The 22,315-nt window shown below is 40.8% G+C and overlaps 1 protein-coding gene across 2 annotated transcripts in view; it reads left to right on the top strand.

Moving 5' to 3' along the window:
• The window catches only part of KCNH7 (potassium voltage-gated channel subfamily H member 7), a 527,395-nt gene that overhangs the window by 305,007 nt on the left and 200,073 nt on the right, over positions 1-22,315 (top strand). For both annotated transcript variants that reach the window (XM_089660084.1, XM_089660093.1), the window contains exon 4: positions 11,481-11,906. In XM_089660084.1, the coding sequence (XP_089516210.1) occupies positions 11,481-11,906 (426 nt within the window). The remainder of the gene's footprint in view (positions 1-11,480; positions 11,907-22,315) is intronic.

Genomic DNA, 22,315 nt, shown 5'->3' with positions numbered 1-22,315 from the left:
ACCTAGGTTGTAAATCCTTTTATCAATAAATATTTGAGATACTACACTATGGGTATTTTTCCACTTCTTACCCCCCACTGAGGGGTCGGCAGACACAGCTAAATATCATCCAGAGGAGGGATACCTGTACCTGGAAGGAACGTGTGCCGTGATTGATCCATTAGCCCAGCAGATCGATTGAGGACATCTCTCTCTGTGGGATATCGACATTCGTTTGATTGGATACACAAAAACGCGCATTTCCTATGTGCGGTCGGTGAGTGCGCATTCTTGCCATTTCCCGGATCCGATTTTCAGCTGTGTTCACTAATCGCTTATTTGATCCTATGAACATTTATGTGTGTCTATAGATCGATTCTCGGTCGAACTTTTGAGGTCGAACTTCTTAACCTGTTATAAAGCGCTGCACTTTGCCTATTTTATTTATACCGAAGGTGTTTGTGATCATCTTCAGTGCTATTAGCTGCTTACTTGATTATTGTATTAGTAGCGCTCACTTTATTGCATATTATATGCTCAATATAAAGTTGCTGATGTGCTCGATCACAGTGAACCACCACCTTCCAATGCTGCCTCTTACCTCAAGGTTTGACTTACACAAGGTAAGGTCAAACACGCTTTTCCAACACTTTGGGTGTATTGGTGTAATAACTGGCAATATTCCTCCAATTCACTTGTAATAGGGAAGAATCACTTTAAGACTGCAAGACTCCAGCCAAATCAATGTGAAAAATAAAACCAAAAAGATCTCATGGTGCAGTATCAGAGTAACTTGATATTGTTTATTAAAAGAAGATTACAAGGGGGAATATGAATTATTAAGCTCTGTATTTACAAGGGAGGTTGGTATTCATTGCACTTTATCTATTTATATCATCAGTTATATCACTAATTGTGTTTTATGCATTTACGTGTGTTTGCCATTTTTTTATTTATAAAAAAAAAAGAAATAATTGTTTTTGCACATTTTATATGTGGTTATTCATTGCACTGTATCGATTCATATCTTCAGTTATATCACTAATTGTGTTTGATGTATTTACATTCATTTGTCTTTTTTATTAAAATTTTTTATTGCACATTTCTTTTGGATTAAACACATTTTAGTTGCGCTACACTTTTTCCATATTGATTTCTTTTGATGTTTGAATGTACAACAGTGAGGAGCTGCAACATAATATATATGGTTTTTGATAAATACAGTATTTAGGTTAGCGCAGAGGTTTCAGTTTGTTTAGTTTGGTTTACCAATTTGACAATCCTGATCTAGAATAATCCTGGTAATTCTACAAGGAAGCCAAATTTTTGTAGCTTGCACCTGCACATGTTTCCTTTATTATCCATAATTCTCAGAAAAGGCTTGCAGTTTCAGCCAATTATCAGTTTCCTTTAGGCTCCATTCACACCAATGCGTTTTATAGTGCTTTTTGTAGAAACACACTACAGTCCATTTTACATAGTTTCCTATGGTTTTTTTGAGCTGCTGCTTTTTGGAAAGGGTCAGGGACTTTTTAAATACAAAAACAGCGTTTTTGCTACAATAGAGTTCAATGGAGAATTTGCTGAAATGCATGATAGTATGTTTTTGCCGTGATTTTGTCATGTTTTGCATTTTTATTTTGCCCAGCGAAAAACAATTCCACTTTAAATAAAAAAGCTGAACAAAATGCAAATTGCAGCAAAATCGCAGCAAAACCATATAGAAACCATATATGTAGAAAAGCACAAAACGAACTGCGCAAAGCACTACAAACCGGACAAAAAGCAAACTGCATAGGTGTGAATGGAGCCTTAAATCAGCACAGGGAGATGGTTTTTTATATTAAATATTTATTTTTATTTTTACACTGTACTTTTATTTTTTATCACTTCCATTGTGATAGCATGGGCAATGACAGGTCCTCTTTATGGAGAGATCTGGGGTCTATGAGACCCCTATGGCCTCCAAAGCAGCAGGTCAAACCAAGATTGGTTTGATCTGCTGCTTCACAAGCCAGTAACACTTGTAAACAAAGAAACTGAAAACATAAGTGACTAATTCCTTGTCCTTGTTCTGTTTTCTGACATCACAAGGTGGGAGGGACAAGATCAGTTCCTTTTACTGTTTCCGCTACCTGTAAAAGTAATCCAGCGGCTCTATTGCCGCTAGGATTACTTTGACTTTTAAGAGGGGATTGCTGACTGAAAGAAAATCGTATCTCAGTCATTGCTGCTGCTGCAGCAATGACTGAGCTCTCTGCCTTCCCAGCCAGTGACGTACTGGTACATGGCTTGGCGGGAAGTGGTTAAAGTGGCTGTAAATCTCTGGAATTAATAATGAACAAAGCATATTGTTCTATAGTGTGTATGTGCCTCAATCCAAAGCACTTATTGTGAATTCTGTCTGTGGTCTCCTTCCTCTTCTATTTGCATAAATCACTTTTGCCAGATTATGCCAACTCCAAAAGATCCAGGGGGATTGGGGAGGGGTGCTCCAGCTCACAGCCTGAGACTGTGTAGAGGTGGGTGTTTTACTCTTGCACATGTCAGTTCTACATGGAGTAACCAAAGAGCGCTGATTGCTTAATTCTCATGTCTGCTCTGAGCAAAGAGCAATGACTGTCAGTCCACAGTACACACACACAATGCGCATTGGAGCACTGAACTGTGGAGGCGGCGGGAACTGCTGGCTCAAGCTTTCAGCGATGCACAGAGGGGCTGAGCCAGTTGCCGGTCAGGCATGTAGGTGGATCCCAACATTATTGTCAGGATTTCTAGCAGAGCCTGGAGCGATTTTGTGACATCAGCTGACCACTGTCAGTTGAATCTGGGTTACAGGAGTGCAGAACAAAGTGCACTCCAGTGACTTACAGGAGAAGTATGGCCAAAGGAGCTTTAACCATGCTTCTCCTTTAAAACGGAGTTCCACCCAAAAGGGGAAGTTCCGTTTTAAAGATTGGTCCCCCGCTCCCCATTAAGGATTGGCACCTTTGGGGAGCGGGGAGGAACGGGTACCCGAATTTGACAGGTACCCGCTCCCACTTCCACTGCGATTGCCTAGGCGATCGGAAGCGGAAGTTGTCCTCCTACCTTCCCTCCCCGAAGTCTTGTGAGACACGTGATAGGTCCCAGAAGACAACGGGGCCATTCAGGAAGCGCAGCGCTACTCACACATGCGCAGTGGGCACCCGGCTGTCAAGCCGCAAGCTGTCACAGCCGAGTGCCCACAGTGAAGATGCTGGCGCCTAGAATACAGGACGACAAGTGAAACGGGCTTCGGCGGGGGCAACGCGGAATCGTGGGACAGGTGAATGGCTGTTTTTTAAAAGTCAGCAGCTACAGTTTTTGTAGCTGCTGACTTTTATTTTTTTACAGAGTGAGTGGAACTCCGCTTTAAGTATGCACAAAGGATATGCAGAAAACCTACTTTTTGCACAATAAATGCTATTTAAAAATCAGCTATTGTTTTGTAAAAGTAGCAGTGTCATCATGACTCTGCTATACATAGCCTATGCAGAGAGGAGAGATGTGGGAGGGACTCAGCTGCTCCACCCACTACAGGCTTCCTGAAGAAAACTACAGGAGGGGGTGGAGACAAGACCAGCCACCCTGCACATGGAGAGAGAGCAGCAGTGACTGGCCTCCATTATAGGTCTCCATTATTTCTGTACAGAGACAGAGGGGAGAAGTGGCTCTTTTATTTAGGGCAATGTTTGTTTTGCCTGGAGTTCAATTTTAATCTCTTCACGCTGGCCGCACACAAATGTGTGGCCTCCCGGTGTCTGGGCCTAAACGCGGCCGCACATTTGTGTGCAATTAAGAAAAACATATGTGCTGAGAGCGCGCTCCCTGCACATATGTCTGGTACTCACAGAAAGGTCCCGATCTCCTCTTTCGATCGGGACCTTTCCCGATCATGTGACCGCCGTGACGGCGAATCAAGGTGGTCACATGACCCTAAAACCCTGCCCCGCCTCCCAGCTTCTGAAACCCTTAAAGGGTTGGGAGGCACCGGCGCCAAGAGTTTAATGTTAAACTTTCCTGATTATAATGTAACATGTATTTACCTAAAACCACCTGAGCTCCAAATGCCTTTTTTTCAGTGATTATGAAGCTTTGACTGACACAGTCCATTAAAATGTGAACGTCACATCAATAAAAATGACTTTTAGGTAAATTAAATTAATGACCTAAAATACTCATTGGAAACTAACTGTATTTTCCTGTAAAATGCATGTTAGTGGAAGATCAGAATTAAGTGTGTAGAGGGCTTAGGCCTTCACCCCCTGGGGCCAGTTCTTTGCAATTCCAACACTTACTTTTAGCATTAAAGATATAAAGCAATTCTCACATGAGATTACTTGGATCTGCAGCTCATTTAAATGTACATAGAGAAGGAAAGGTCTGCATCAATTTTCAAATACTCCACTGTGAATTATACATCAGAAATATCACTCTCCTTTTGCAGTGGAATAAAACAAATTGTGCTTTGCAAGAGAAGAATGAAAATGGGAATATATCGCGTATAATCATGCTGGCTTCACTAGGATTATTTTTTACAGTGATCTGAATTTTTGGATAGCACATGACAAAACTGTTTCTCTCTACAAGCTATAAATAAAACTGGAGAGGCAGAAGCGTAGCTGGAAGCTTTTGGGCCCCGATGCAAAAGTTGGCCTGGGGCCCCCCACTGCCTTCCACCGTGCGCCAAGATGCTCCCACCGCGCGCCAAGATATGATAGCTGTATGGTGGCTGTCTCTCTCTTCTCTCTCTCCTGCTGCCGTCTGCACGTGCACACAAGATGGGGACAGGCAGGCAACACTCTGAGCTGTCGGGTGAATGCGGTACTTTTGTATGTAGAAGAGGAAACTCAGCGGGTCCTCTGATTCCAGATCCCCATACAAGCCCACCTCTTTCACCCAGCAGCTCACAGTGTGGCCTGCATTCCCCCACCTTGTGTGCATGTGCAGGGCTGAGCAGGGGCAGGAGGGGGTACTGTACTGGGCTGGGTGGAGGGCTGATCAGAGAGTGTGCCACTGCAGATACCACACCTTTTATTTCTTTTTTAAACACCTGTTTTTTATACGCTATTAACTACTTGCCTTCCAGAGGATTTACCCCCCTTTCTGACAGGGCCACTTTTTGTGTTATGGCACTGCGTTACTTTAACTGACAATTGCGCAGTCATGCAATGCTGCACCCAGATGAAATTGACATCCTTTCTTTCCCACAAATTGAGCTTTCTTTTGGTGGTATTTGATCGCCTGTGCGTTTTTTATATTTTGCGCTATAAGTAAAAAAATACTGACAATTTTGAGAATAAAACAATATTCTGTACTTTTTGCTATTAAACATGTCCAGTAAAAAAAAATTTTTAATCAAATTTCATCATAAATTTAGTCCAAAATGTATTCTACTACATGTGTTTGCTAAAAATCCGCAGCCGCAAATGCATTTCCCTACCCGGAAATGCGAAATCACGTATATATATGTGATTTTGCGCAACCGTGCTGCCGTGTAGTAGTATATCTGCTATACGGCAGTGGGTAAGCAGTTAAATAGCACCCAGTTACCTCTCTCATGGCCAGGCTGCAGTGATATGGAGGTGCAGGATATTAGGGAAAAGTAACACCCCCCTTCCTGGTAATGACACATGACCTCCTGCCTCCTCTTGGTATTGACAGATAACCCCTTCTTCAAGAGCCCCCCACTTCAGCTAATCATAGATGACCCCCTCCTCCTGTAAAGACAGAGGACTCCTGATAATGACACATGTCCCCCCACCAGGTAATGACAGATGACCCCCTCCCCCCACCAGGTAATGACAAATGACCTCCATCCCCCCAACAGGTAATAACAGATGGCCTCCTTCCCCACACCAGGTACCAAGTAATGACAGATGACCCCCCTCCCCCCACCAGGTATTGACAGATGACCCCCCTCTACCTACCAAGTAATGACAGATGACCACCCTCCACCACCAGGTAATGACAGATGACTCCCACCTTCAGGTGCCCTCCTCCTAGTAACACATGGCCCCCCAGGGAATTACTGATCCCCCCACCCCCCATCCTGGTAATGTCACATGATTCCCCCCCCCATGCTGACAATGACAGCTTCCCCATCCAGATCCCCCTCTGCACATCCTGCTCAAACGGTCACAGTACAATCTGCAGCCTCTGGAACCTGCAGTCCCTCGGGGGCTCCCCAGGATGTGTTACGGGATTTTGTGAAAAATTTTTGTTTGACTGTCAGCAGGAGGGGTGGGGCAGTGTGAGTCTATTCTCCAATGACAGCTCCTGGATGGTGCTCTCCTCTTCCCTCACTCAGCTCGGTGACAGCTCTGTGTCCATCCCCGCCTGGTTGTCAGTGCTGACACTGTCCCATCCAGCAGGGCTGGCCTCACCCTGTCCTTCGTCCACTACTTTCCGGCTCAGGATTTGAAAATGGAGCCAAAAGCTCAGAGCTTCCGCTTTGCTCCGGATTCCTCTTTGCCCATGATAGTGACAGGGAGATATCACAAGCCCCCCATGGAGCATGAACGGGGTCACATTTGTGACCCCTGAGACCCCTGATGCTACACCCATGCGGAGAGGTAATTTCTTTTGTTCCATTAAAAATAATAGAAAATGTATTCTAGTGAGGACATGGAAAAACATATTCCATAGTAGAATGTTAAAACCGAAGTACTGATTAGAATATATGCAAGGTACGTGATGTGGTAGCCATTCACAACCAGAGTTTGTGGAACCCTAGGGTTCCTCCAGAGGTTGCTATGGGTTTCTAGAGCTGTGGCTGATTGATCTCCCATGTGATGAGAGCTTCATAGTTCCAGGTCTATTGCCACGTGGCAGAGCCAGCAGCACAACACCAGTGATCTATTCAGCTGACTGTAGGGATGGCATTCAACAGCTACTGTAAGGGAGGCATTCTTCCCACTGACCACCAGTGTAGGGGCATTTTCCTGATGAGCCTGGATGGACAGTTCTTAGCAAGGGTTCCCTGAGAACTGAGTATTTCAAGGGTTCCTCTGGAGTAAAAAAAGTTGAGAAGGGATTTGATATGTATTATTCATGATGGTACCAGGGCTCTGCCATGTGATTTGTGCTAACATTCTTTAGCCTTTTAAGACCTTCCCCTCCTCATTCATAAGCTGGCAATAGACTGATCAAAATTTTGATCAGTGTTTAGCCATCCCTGACAAAAGTCAGTTGTTTGATCAACATCTGTTGATCAGGGTATCTGGCCAATCAGCTAGTCCCACTGTTAGAATACATTGTCCTGGCAGGTAGGATTCCTCTATCCGCCTCGCTTGTGTGGATGGTGGAATCTGTTAGTTTTTTATTTCACTCCTCTGGCTGATCAAAAAAAAAGTTAGGGAGTCAGCAGAGCAGTATTGCATTCCTATGCAATCTGCATGGCAGTGGGGTTCAAAAACCTGAATGTCGTTTTACAAAATATCCTCAACATACCAGATAGGTGAATCCTGACACTTCTGCTCTGGCCACCTTGGACTGAAACTTCACCTCTTTATAGAAAGGGCATATTCCTTTAAAAAAAAATCCAACACAGTGCTTAAGTGGTTGGCACTCCCACCTAGCAGTACTAGGATCACCAGTTTGGATCCCTACCACGGCACTACCTGCCTGGAGTTTGCATGTTCTCCATGTGCCTATGTGTGTTTCTTCTGGATAATTCGGTTTCCTCCCATGTTTAAAAGACATGCTGGTAGGTTAATTGGATCCTGTCTAAATTGGCCCTAGTATGTGTATGTATGAATGTGAGTTAGGGACCTTAGATTGTACAATCCTTGAGGGCAGGGACTGATGAGAATGTGTAATAAATATGTAAAGCACTGCATAAATTGATGGTGCTATACTGCATAAGCACATGCAATAAATAATACAATAATAAAAAAAACAAGTAGTAACTTTGCTAGTTACTAGTGCTGGATGTCTCTGGCCCAAGTGTAAAAGTGTTGTGTTTGGAAAAGCAGTGCACTATGTATAGGAAGTTCTTCTAACTGCATGTAGGAAGATGAAGTAGGGCAAAAGCAAGTGTTGGTTTTAGGCAAAGGCAGGCAGGAAGGTGTTTAGTTGGCTTTATTCATAGAAGTGTTGAGCTCCCTCAGGGTTCTTTCTTGGCTGAACCTGCTGCCCTCCACTTGTGCCTCTTGCTTTAGATTTGTCTTATATGACAGCTTGGTGAGGTTATTCGTGCTTGTTCTGTTTGCCAGCTATTGCTGACTGCATTCCTGTTGGTACGTGACAGCAGACATTTGCCTATTTTGGCATCCTTTGAATTGTCTGAATCCAAATTGAAAAGCAAAAATATGGTCTCTCTGTTTGTAAATAACATTTCAACCACAATATATAAATATATATAAAGATATTAATAAATGTGAAGGGTTCTACGGCAGATGCAGCTAGAAATGTAAGTTTGTCCTTTTCTTTGGTTTCTACATTTTTCTGATATTGACATTCACATTAATCATATGAACTAGTTTGGGTCTGCAGTCCCTCTGTGGCATTGGAGGCAAAACACAACACTCCACACTCAAAAAATCCAAGACCTTAATAAATAAACAAAACAAAATGGGCACCTAATTTTATTAACCACCTCCTTTACAAGACAAAGTTTTCTGCAAAAGAACAGGTCTGCTTCAGTGTTTACAGGTCTATTCATGGGTAATATATCACTAGGTTTTGTACCATGCATTCTATGGGCAAGCCCAATGACAATATTTTGGGTCCATGCACACTGACTTAAAAATATGCCAGTGCTCTTAGCAGAAAAAAATTGCTAATTTTAAGCTTTTTTTAGGCTCCATGCACACTAACATTTTTTTTAAGCTCAAAAAATGCTGGATAAAAAAATGCTGGTAGTAGCATTTAGAAGTGTTTAGGAGCGTTAGCTTTTCAATTAGAATTTTTACGGTACTCGTAGAAACCAGGTAGAAAAAAGCTGATAGTAGTGTTTAGTAACATTTAGCAGCATTTAGGAATGTTTAGCATTTTTTTCTCCAAAAATCTCAATTTCTTTCTGCTCCTAGATGCTGAAGCTCAAAAAACGCTAATAGCCTAAAGTAGTGTGCATGGACACAAAGGATGACACTATTTAGCTTTTAGGAGCAGAAATAAAAATGCTAATAACAGCTTCAAGGAGCGTTTAAGCGCGTTTACCTTTTTTCTACCAAAAATCTGTTCTCAAAAATGCAAAGCAGAATGTTTTTTTTTCTGCCTCTAAACACTGAGCTTAACCACTTCCCGTCCGGCCACTGTTTATAAACGGCAGGACGGTGGCAGTCCAGGGGCGGGTTGCCGTTCATAAATGGCACCTGCATTTTCAAGCTGTGTGCGCTCCATGGGAGCGTGCAGCACCGCGATCCGTTACCCGCTGTGTCCTCCGGACACAGTGGAACACCGATTGTCAGACGGGACCTCTGTACGAGGTCCCGATCATGTGATCACTGATTGGCTAATCAGTGATCACATGCATAGTAGTAAGCAAGATGTCACTTCTGATATCATTGCTTACTACGTGTGAAATCTGTAAATGATCACAGAGGTCACATGGTACAAGGCTATTCACGACAGCCTTGTACCATGTGAGAAGCTGTGACCAATCACAGCTCACACAGCATTTCTCAATGGCTGCAAGAATGCAGCCAGAGAGAAGGAGAAATGATTGCTTTTACATTCTTTATGGGTGTAAAAGCAATCCGTGTAAAAAAAAAAAAAAAAAATCTTCATCACCCCCCACAAGTAGTACAGTGTCACCATGGTGACACTGTACTGCTAAGGTGAGAGTATGAAAAAAAATAAATAAAAAATAATAATATAAAAGAATAAAATAAAAATGTAAAAAAAAATGTTTTTAAATTATAATTTTTGGTTATCAACTAATGTGGGTTATTTTTTTTTTACTAAAAAGATAACTTTATAAATTTTGGCCAAGATTTATGATAAAATATTATTTATTTGCAAAATTTTATAAGAAAAACACTTTTTTTCAAAATGTTTGGACTTTTTCATTTATATAGCAAAAAAAATAAAAATCCCAGTGGTGAATAAATACCACTAAAATAAAGCTTTATCTGTCTCAAAAAAATGCTAAACAATTCATATGGATACAGTGTTGCATGACCGCGCAATTGTCATTCAAAGTGTGATAGTGCTGAAAGCTGAAAATTGACCAGGACTGGAAGGGGGTGAAAGTGTCCGGACTTGAAGTGGTTAAAATATGTCTCTAAGCGTCATAATTTGCATGGACACATAGGATAACATTAGCTGTTTCTAAAGACAAAATGCTTAACTCCTGTAGAAGCAGCATTTTAAGCCCAGTGTGAATGGATCCTAAACCCAATAACAATTTATAACATAGGAAGGGGGTGCGTATATAACCAAGCGCCACATCCATAAGTATCAATATATTCAAATTGTTTCAAATAATCGGACTTTCTGATGCTCATGGATCCACTGCAACACAAAATTTTAAAAATGTATACAAATTTTATTTAAACAAAATTAATAAAATCATTATACAGTTAAACACTTTCCTATATAGCATGCGTTAACAAGAATACCAACAATTCCTCATACAGTTCAACCCCTTTGAATATACTCTCAATATATACTATATACATCAAATCAATCACTTGTGATATTTTGTCAACTCATTTGTTGCAGTGATGCCCAGTATGTGTTAATGGAGTATCCAAGGGGAGATCCTGTAAATCTTTACATGTGTCACGGGATTTGTACTGCTTCTTCAGAAGAGAGGGAGACATAATATTTCTACAAAAAGAGATGAAAGCAAAAGCCATAAATAGTACATAGTAATTACAATATTGGTCTTTCAAATAAGTTGGATGGAAATACTTGCTACAAACTCATTCGGAAGTCCGCAGTTATAAACAAACCTGAACACATTGGGGGAGATTTACTAAAACTGGTGCACTCAGATTGTGGTGCAGCTGTGCATTGTAGCCAATCGGCTTCTAATTTCAACATGTTCAATTAAGCTTTGACAATAAAACCTGGAAGCTGATTGTTTTTTATGCAGAGTTGCACCACATTTTTCACTCTCCAGTCTTATTAAATAATCTCCATTGGGTCTCTCGGGTGGCAAGCAGAGCGGTGTTCTAGGACCAGACAGAGGAAAATAGATTTAAAATGAAAAATACAAGAATATATATATATATATATATATATATATATATATTCTCCTTTAGCGAACATTTTAACACTCAGACGCTCCCTTAGTGGTGGGCATGGGGGGGGGGGGGGTTACATAGTCTTGCTGAAAAAAGACAAAAATCCATCCAGTTCAACCATAAAAAAAATTGTTGTAATCCTACACCCACAGTTGATCCAGAGAATTAGCTTTGGCTTCATATGCTATAAATTTCACCTATTGGTATTAGAGTCTTGCTTACTATTTTAATGATTGCAAAGCTTCTGAAATTTTCTGACATTTATTTTTTCCTTTCTGTTTTCAGGAAAAATGTTTGGATTCCGGTTACCATCGCTAAGACTTCTGAACTACAGGAAACAGTCGTTACCACAGGAAGACCCCGATGCCGTCATAGTGGACTCAAAGCACAGTGATGACTCTATGGCCATGAAGCACTTTAAATCCCCCACTAAGGAAAGTTGCAGCCCTTCTGAAGCAGATGATACAAAAGCACTAATAGACTCTAATAAATGTTCTCCTCTGGTGAATATAACTGGACCTCTAGACCATTCTTCACCAAAACGGCAATGGGACCAGCTATTTCCAGACATGCTGCATGCAGGTTCTCGCTTGTCTCATGCACGGTCAAAAGAAAGTATTTGTAGCATGAGACGAGCATCTTCAGTACATGATATTGAAGGATTTACTATTCATCCCAAAAGTGTTTTTAGAGACCGCCACGCAAGTGAAGGTATGATCACCAAAATTGCATGATTGAAGGTTTCATTGATAACTTTATTTTCATGGCTGAATTCACCTGAAGACAGTCTTCTGTAATGTTCCTGAACCTTGTCACCTTCTCCATTATTCTTTGTAGCTATAACCCTTCTGAAAACTCCTGCAGCAAGGATAATGGAAGTTTAATACCTGTCTCTTCCCCTTGATTGTCTTATCCTTGTTTGAGTTTAGGTTTTTCCAGTTGAAAAACCTTTTACACCTGTGTGAAAGAATTACACTCGAGGGCCAATGTCAATGGGCTTTTGTTTTTTTCAGGACTGATTCTCTTCCCATACAAATCTAAGGGAAGTTAATGCAAATCATTTACGTACCAACTGCAAAGCTCCGGCAGGTGTGACTGTGCACTGAATCCTTAGAGGAGTGAAGTCATCCCACTGATGTCCATTGCTCTAAGACATTGTTGGCCCTGAATAGATAATGCCCACCAGCCGCACTGACACACCTACCCAACCGGAGCTTTGTGGCCATGTGACCACTTGTAAGAAAATATAAGTTTTTTCCATTGAGATTTCCTACAAACTGTATTCAGCAAGTATGAGTGGGGAGGCAACATTTACTACTGTATATGGATTATTTTAGCCTTCCCTTCTACTCAGCACTGACCAATCAGAACCCATGATTTAGTATAAACATGCTGGCCGTATATCTTTCTTCATCAATTTTCTAACACACTTTTAAAAAATTTTATGAGCCCCTTAATGACCAGAGTTCATTGAAATCAGAATGCCTTGACCAAATTTAGCATCGTCGGTGTTTGCCTATTAATTTGACAATTAGTTATCTTATTTTCCTGCCTAAATACATGCTCTACTGCCATATGTGTTTAAATGCACATTGTGACACGTATTTCCCTGCTTATGCACACTTGCAGCTCTCCAGGCTCTGGAAAGCATCAGGGATTTTACAATTAAGGACTTTGGAGCTAATAAACATTTGTATGCATAAGGGCTAACATAAATAACTATATTTGTCTTCATATATACTTCTGGTAATAAGGAGACCTTCTGCATTAATCCTGGTGGAGGGATAGTGTGCAGTTGGAGCTATTCAGGGCTCAGGTTGTTTTTAAAGGCAAATTTCACCTTGTTGGTGGGGCAGGTTTTTGGGTACCCAAAGTGGAGAGAATACACATGGAGGCCAAAGAATGCAGCAAAATGTATTAAAATGTAGTTCCAACAAGGTAGTAATTTATATAATTTTAACCATTTGAAAAAAATCTACATATTTTTTGCTAGAAAATTACTTAGAACCCCCAAGCATTATATATAATTTTTTAAGCAGAGGCTTAAACAGCTGGGTGTTGCAATTTTTAATTTCACTATTTGCACAGCTGTTTTTCAAATGCATTTAAAAAAAAACACAATATAATACCTAATTTTTTGGAAAAATATAAAGATTATATAAATAGATACCTAACATGTCAAGCTTTAAAACTGTGCATGCTCCTGGAATGGCAGCAAACTAAGGTACTTAAGAAACTCCATAGGCAGAATTGCTGTAGGTATTGGAGGGGGCCTAGAAATCTAATATACTACCAGATTCCATGACTGAAGCCACCATACAGTAGTTGTGCTTCCAAAACTAGGTAAGGATTTATTGGTACTGGAATCCTACATCAAACACAGGAGTGGAAGTGGTGGCTTATGAGATTGCTATGCTCCAGAACATAGGAGAGTTTGGTAAGGGGCATGATTTATAAGGTGGTGGAACACCAATGGTGGATGACGCACTGGTTTGTTGTGATCACAAAGGTGGAAAGATTGTGAATACAATAGCACGATTAGTGTTTTATTGCTATCAGGAATAATACACTATATGAATATTTGTTTTCTTGGGAGAGTCATTTTAAGAGGTAAAGAAAAAAAAAGGGATGCAAGATCAATTTATGTAGAAGCAATAAAATTTGGATTGGAGGGTAAGAATAAGGATGACAGATATTGGGGTGTTATCACATGGTCAATGGAGACACAGAGGTCACTGGGATTGCTGGGGACACATGGATTGGTAGAGACACAAGGATTGCTGGAGACACAGAGGTCGCTGGAGACACAAAAGTTGCTGGAGACACAGGGGTCCATTGGAGGCAGTGAGGGTACTAGTGACACAATGGTTGCTGGAGACACAGGGGTCTCTGGGGTGCACAAGGAACAAAGAGTCACTGAAGGCACCATAGTTTTGGGGTCAATTGGGCATCACAGAAGAGAACAGGGGTCACAGAGTCTCTGGGGGCACAGGGGTGCAGGGTTCACCGGAGGCACAGGGGACTTGGCTTGCAGAGTGACATGTTGATCCAATGTTGCCTCTTTAAGGCAATGTCAAAACACTGATTGGCCGTGACAATTTCTGTACCATAGGCTGCCCATTTGTGATTCATACTACTTAACATCACCTATTATTTTCATAACATAGAAACATAGAGGGGAGGTGTTTCCCATCCTGTCTTCTCCAGCATGCAAGTACTTTCTGGATGCTCATCACTAATTAGTTTGTATACATACAATACCCAATCATCAAACGTGACATTTAAGATAAACAAAAAAGTATGCAAACCTTAAAGTAGACCTGTACTTTGCCCATTCAGGTTTGCATTGAAGGACACTCCAGCTAAAATATACAACATATATTATTACAGAGTTACCGTAAATAGTATTTCACTATAGTGTTGTTACAAAATAATGTATAATGGAGTTTCACAGGTTAATGCCAGAGAATTCTCTGTTCTCCATCCCTAGCAGGAAGCGTGCTCTGTGGGGATTTCTATTTGGATGGCACCAACCTATGAGATATATACAGCTCTGCTGAGTCTCATTATTTAATTATATTGTGAGTCAGGACCACAGAGATGCTTTTTTTGGAACAGAGTTTAATATTGATCGCCTCTTCAGCTTTGTATTCTATTCAGGGCAGAACTACTAGAGGTATATTTTCCCCAATGTCTTGCAGAGTGCTGCAGTCATTACCAAGAAAGGGCCATTTGATGGTAACAGTGGCCCAAGGAAGAATCAGCTTGTGCATTTTTGTGTACCTCCTCCATGCCTTCTCTGGAAAATAGGCCATGTCATTGAAAATGCCTAATGTTATATACCCCTGTTGGGTCTTATTGTGGAAGCATTCCTTTGCTCCAGAAAAGGTACAGAGGCACATGTGGCTTTTTTGAACCCTTACTTCTACATACACACACATCACAATGTGACAAAATAGTCCCCCCCCCCCCCCTTCCCGTTACATGCAACAGCTATCGGGAGGGTAGTTGACTATTCATCGGACCTCGTGAATAAACAACATAACGTTGGTTTGCACCACCTCGTAATACAGTGCATTTAAATTAGTGCACTTTTTCATTAGTATATGATTATTCCAGCAGCTAATGGATTGTGACAACATGTATACATTTACAAAACAACATTATTTAGGGTTATTTCTCTTATTGCATAAAGCCAGTTCCCAACCTCAATAAGGCTTCATGCACACTAGCATTTTTTGAGCTCCTAGAAGCTGTTATCAGCATTTTTTCTGCTCCTAAGGGCTCATGTACACAGGGCATTTGGAAAACTCTTCTTAACGATGCAAGCTGACTGCTGGAAAACATAGGTTAAAAAAATGTCAGTTTAGCCGCGTTTGCATACCGTGTTTATGTGCGTTTAACCGCGTTTATGTGCATCTGCGTTCAGAAGCGTTTTAAAAAGATAACCTCAGGAGACCCTTCCAAATGCCCAGAATGCACTGAAAAATAGTAAATAATTAACTATTTCAGACATTTTGAGAGAAATAGAGAGAGCAGAAGTAGAGAGGGCAGTATGTGTTGAGATGACCTGTCTTTTCTGGTTGTATTCACTATGGATCCCATCATGAGCATAATGCGGCACGTTCTACCATTTTTTCCTTCACGCAAAACCTGGAACTGACTGCGCTGGTGTACTAGGTCCATTTGAATACATGGAAAACACTTTGCATGCGTTTCTGATGATGAAAAAAGGCTCTGGACAGTATCTGGATATGGAACAGTTAAAAAATGCTTCTAAACGCATTTGGCATTTGAAACGCTGGTAAAATCTACTCCTGAACGCAAGTTTGGTGTGTTAAAAAAAACGACTGTAAACTCAACTACCTGTAAACGACTATGTAAAACATTAGGGAGAGTTCAGGGGCTGCTGAAAAAAAAACGCTGAACAGCTCCTAAACATCAGTTTAGCAGCTGCAGTGTACATGAACCCTAAAAGCTAAATGGTGTTATCCTATGTGTACATGTACACTATTTTAGGCTAGTAGCAGTTTTCAAGTTCAGCGTTGAATAGGCTTCTAAATGCTAATAAAATGCTACTACAAGCCAGCACAAAAATGCTATTATCAGCATTTTTCATCCACATTTTTTTCCAGCGCTTTTTTTTAATTATAACAAAAAAACAGTGTTCATAAAGCCTAAAAGGAGAGAAAATTATTCCTCTCAGTAAAGCCAATTGTGTAAAGGCAATTTGCGGACAGAGTGACTAAGGTTAGGGCTCTCACTATCTCTATTTGTACTCTTGACAACTGTCACTGGGGCTAGAAAAAGCCAAATAGGGGCGCTTATGGTCCTGGCAGTAAATCCGTTATTTTTCCATGTCCTATTATAGGGAAGATTAAAATACAGCGAAATTGCACAGCAGCATTGTCACCTTGTGGACAGAGTAGACTTAGATGGAAATGTAATCTTGAACAGACTTTTGAAGACAAGCTAATTAAAATTCAACTCCAGCTAACAGCAACATCAGTTAGAACAGTGTATAAATATATATATACAGTGCCTTGAAAAAGTACCCCTTGAAATTTTTCACATTTTGTCATGTTACAACCAAAAATGTAAATTTATTTTATTGAGATTTTATGTGTTATACCAACACAAAGTGGCCCATAATTGTGAAGGAAAATGAGAAATAGTTTTTCAGATTTTGTACAAATATCTGAAAAGTGTGGCATGCATTTCTATTCAGCCCCCCTGAGTCAATTACAGCTGCAAGTCTTTCTGGGGATGTCTCTACCAGCTTTGCACATCTAGAGAGGGACATTTTGTCCCATTCTTCTTTTCAAAATAGCTCAAGCTCTGTCAGATTGGATGGAGAGCATCTGGGAACAACTGCATATGGGACTTTTTATGGCTTTATTTCAACATTTCTTGTCTTTCTTCTTGCCACTCTTCCATAAAGGCCAGATATGTGGTGTGCACGGCTAATAGTTGTCCTGTGGACAGATTCTCCCACCTGAGCTGTGGATCTCTGCAGCTCCTCCAGAGTTACCATGGGCTTTCTTGGCTGCTTCTCTGATTAATGCTCTCCTTACCCGGCCTGTCAGTTTAGGTGGACAGCCTTGTCTTGGTAGGTTTGCGGTTGTGCCATATTCTTTTCATTTTCAGATGATGGATTGAACAGTTCTCAGTGAGATGTTCAAAGCGTGGGATATTATTTTAAAACCTAACCCCGCTTTAAACTTATCCACAACTTTACCCCCAACCTGTTTGGTGTGTTCCTTGGCCTTCATGATGCTGTTTGTTCACTAATGTTCTCTAGCAAACCTCTGAGGGCTTAACAGAACAGCTGTATTTATACTGAGATTAAATTATAGTCAGGTGCACTCTATTTACTAATTAGGTGACTTCTGAAGGCAATTGGTTCCACTAGATTTTAGATAGAGATATCAGACAAAAGGGGGCTGAATACAAATGCACACCACACTTTTCAGATATTTATTTTTAAAACAGTTTGAAAACCATTTATCATTTTCCTTTCACTTCGCAATTATGTGCCACTTTGAGATGGTCTATCACATAAAATCCCAATAAAATACATTTACGTTTTTGGTTGTAACATGACAAAATGTGGAAAAGTTTAAGGGTATGAATAATTTTTTCAAAGCACTGTATGGTCCACAGCCAGAGATGCCTACAATGGACAGGTAAGCATCAGAACAGGACCATGGAGCAATTGAAGAAGGTGGCCAGGTCTGATAAATCACATTTTCTGTTAACAATATGGCACCAGGATGCACTATGGAAAGAAGACCAGCCAGCAGAGGCTTGTAATGCTTTGGGAAATGTTCTGCTGGGAAACTTTGGGTCCTGCTATTCATAGGGATGATACTTGGTATTACCTGATGGTAGTGGCCTCTTTCAACAGGATAATGTGCCCTGTAACACGCAAAAATGGTTCAAGAATGGTTTGAGGAACACAACAACCAGTTTGAAGTGTTGATTGGCCTCCAAATTCTCCAGATCTTGATCCAGTTAAGCCTCTGTGGGATATTCTGGAAAAACAAGTCTGATCCATGGAGGTCTTAGCTCGCAACTTATAGGACTTAAAGGATCTGCTACTGACGATGTGGTCAGATAGCACAGCATACATTCAGAGGGTCAGACTCAGGGCTGTTTTGGTGGCAAAAGGAGGACCTATTCAATATTAGGTGGGTGGTCATAAGTTTATGGCTGATCAGTGTATAAATATATGTTCATAGTAGAGGTTATAGTAGAGTAAAGCTTGGCAAATCTGGGCACCCCAGATCTGTCTGTTTAATAATACAGTCTCCTGGTATTTTTTCCCAAATTCATCAGTTGGTCACCTACTGAGCTATGACCAAGCTAAATGTATAATACAGAAAATATATATAGCAATAGAATTTAAAATGAAAAGAAGCCTCTAGCAAAAGACTCACTTAGATATCCAGTAGGTAGATTGTTCATCTACGAAAGGCTAAATCTATCCATACGCAGGCACAAATGACCCTTCAGTGTAGAGATTTCTACTGTTACAGAAGACTGATAATGTGTCTCTGGATAAAGATCAGAACAGAGCTCAGTAACTAGATGAACTATCAAGCAGAGTATATGGAAATCCTCATTTGTTGCCAGATTGGGACAGTGTATGGAAACCACTATTGATGATAGAGATGTGAACTAGAGTTTCTATCCACATAATCCAGCAATCAACATGGAGAGGGTTTTATGCTACAGTGACACACTACATTGACCCTCGGCTGTAATAATGGAGCGGTACATTACCGTACATGAAATTGTGCATAGCACTTAATATATTTATGTAGGCTTCCTATTGAAAGTAAGGACATAATATCCAACCATTTCTGACATCTGCCTCGCTGTCTAATCATTCCTTGAAATGTGAAAGAAGGTAATGGGAAGCTGGCATTAGAATAGTTTTGAAAAATTAGTCCAAGCCTGCAGGAATTTTAAAAAAGCTCCTCTGTTTTTAACATGTTCATAAATATTTTTTGTCCAGTTCACACCTCAACATCACAGTGTGTGTTTTAGGGTATAACCGACACGGTAGCTGCCATCTCATTGTTTTTAATGGGGCTGGTTCACATATATGCGTTGTGGTACATCATAGAAAATAATTCAAGTATGTATTTTCATCTGTCAATATGTGTTGGCGGGCCCATAGAAATCAGTGGTAGTGCATGAAAATTAAAGGTTATTAAAGCGGTATTAAACCCAAAACCAAAATTGTATTATATTGCAGCTTACCAATCATTAGATGTGATGGCTGCATTCGTTTTATTTTTTAGGCTCTTTTTATTTTGTTTTCAACTGGAGATCTGGCCAGTAACATACCTCCTGTATTAGTGAGACACCAATCTGGAGGAATGAGCCAGGACACAGCAGACATCAGCATTATTAGTCTGGGTAAGGGGTTAAATGTATTAGCAGATTTGAATGCAATAACAAATTGTAGCCAAACTCCAGCCAACACTTTATATTCAGTTACAGCAAACTTTTTTTTTCCTTTTGGGATAAAAATTTTATATAAACCTATAAAAGCTGATCATTTAATCACCCCCTCCCAGTGACAAATGGATTGTTTTATCCATGAAAGCTGATACATTTTGCTGCTTGAACTTCTTCCTATCTGCCCGAGTCATTTCTCACAGGTTTTCCTGACACCAAGAGAAAAAAAGGTGACAGGGAGGGAGCTGCAGCACACGGCTGCGATTGACAGCCTCAGCTCTGTTCCGCTTTTCAGAGCTGAGAGATCCCGTGTAAATTCTGTACTTTGAATGGATGTACAGGACAGATGGCGGCAGATAAACAGGTGCAACTTATGTAGGAGGACTTGTTTCATCTCTGTGTATCATCTGAGGTCAGTCATTTCACTGGGTATATGTAAAGGTTTACAATCGTGTTAACATAAAGTTGCCATGGTCAAACAGCTATGCAAAAAAAAAACACCCCTTAGTGCGCAGGGCACCTGAAAAAAAGTGTGCACTACAGAAGGCCAGACTTGTCATACCTAACTTGCTGCATGCTTGTTCCAGGCCAGTGGGTCAGTGGCTTGCTAGGTTGTAATGCCAGGAATATGGTAACAGGCAGCATCATGGTGATAGTCCTTAAGTCTGCCATCTTAAAATTGAGTGATCAATGACTAATTCTTAATGGGTACATTTCAATCACGCAAATGAAATGCGCATGTGATTATGAACTGTATTTGGTTAATTCTGTTTAGCCAGTCTTGTGATTTGCACTCCCCTGCCACAATACCTAGTTGTCACCACTTTCCTAACATATCTGTCTGTGTTAGCTTCCTGCCTCCACCTTAACCATTGGATTTTAAAAAATTATATTTTCACCCAGGGCTTTTTTTCTAAAAAAATAGGTGAAGGAACTTCCCCCTTTTGAGTCACTTCTTGTCTCCACCCCCCTACCCACCTCCGAGCACCTTCACTTGGTTCCACCCCCTACCCATCTTCCAGTACCACTCCTTTTAAAGAATACAGAGCCAAGTATAGTTTTGTGGTGTTAAATAATTTGTATGGAATTTGTTAATGACAACAAGAAAAGCAGAAAAATAGATCCCCCGCAGCCAGCAGCATTAGACACCCCCATCAACAATAGATTCCACCAGCAACAATGAACCCACAAAACAAAATACCACCCAATCAACAATAGACCCCCAGCAGCTACAACAGATCTCCAAGTAGTCAGCATCAATAGACTCTCCAGCATCCAGCAACAATAGACAATGGACCCCTCCCTCAGCAACAGATCCCTTCCAGCAACAATTGACCCCCATCAACAATAGATCCACCACCAGCAATAATAGACTTCCCCAGCAACAATAGATCACCACACAAAAATAAATCCCCTACTGTAACAATAGATCCCCCAGCAGCCAGCAACAGCAGATCCTCCAGCACACCCAGCATCCCTTGCCATTATATACTTTCAGTGCTGGAAGTACCGGAACTGCGTTCCCCCGCATTAACACTGAAAAAAAGCCCTGCTTTCACCTCTGAAGGTCTGCCTCAGCTTCCCCCCTTCTGTAAGGTGTCCAATCACCTCCCCTTCCTGCTTCCAGTGCCTGAAGACATGTTAGTTTGGCAGCATTGTGCAATTCAATTGAGCTTGTCTAATATACAGTCAAGAATATTCCACTTATAACCTGATCTCTGCCATGAGGGGAACTTTGGGAAGATAATACAAATGCAGATTTTACGCAGCTATACTAGCGGTATTTTAAAATGCATTTAATGTAAAACATTTTTTTTTTCATTATTTTTATTTTTTTTTTGCCAGGCCTTCAGTTTTTATAAATACAATATTGTATGATTTCATTTTTCTTTCCACATCTTAGAGAAATAATATAGGCAAACAGCTAAATGCACAATGCAGTACGTTGGTGGACTGTGTAACTTGGCAAAAGATTTTTAATTCTGTTTTGCTACTCTTGAGATGCACGCACCCATGCCAAACAGTGTAGGCAGGTTGCTGACCTAACCTTTTTTCTACTGTAGTAAAGAAATCCAGCTCGGTCAAACACTTGCTGCAGCCTGTGATTGGATATTGAAAGAGCAGAAGTTAAAGTGTCATAAAACCCACATCATTAAAACCTGTCAATAAATGCTGTATTACATGCTGTTCATACTCAGTCGTTATGGGATTTGTTTTTTCATTCTGCAAAAAACCTGGTTGATTCCGCTGTGCTCTATCTACTCCTTCTATCCATGTCCCCACTGCAGTTGAGGTTTTAGCAGAGTAGTGCTGGCAGCTAGTGCACATGCTCAGTTTGCAGTGTATTTTTACCCTTAGTATTTCCTCCCTATCACATCTAAACAGCCCATGTGACCATAGTGGGCACATGTGGGTAAATGACAGCCCACTCCCTCCCTGCTCCATGTCCCTAACCAGCGAAACACAATGGGGGAGGGATATTATACCTTGATTGATGGAGGCTTCACCTTTCTGTTATTCTAAGACACAGGCCGGAGGGGCGTGGCACAGCTTGTGAACATGTTATTGCCAAAAAAATATTGCAGATTTGATTTCAAATAAATATGTGTAGGACAATTTAAAACTGGTTATTGATAATAATTATTTATTTT

This window comes from Staurois parvus, unplaced genomic scaffold, assembly GCF_062004578.1.
Source record: "Staurois parvus isolate SC_StPar_1 unplaced genomic scaffold, SC_StPar_1.0 ptg000031l, whole genome shotgun sequence".
Classification (NCBI taxonomy): Eukaryota; Metazoa; Chordata; class Amphibia; order Anura; family Ranidae; genus Staurois; species Staurois parvus.
Note: the sequence above shows the minus strand (reverse complement) of the source record. Positions and strands in the feature narration are given on the sequence as shown.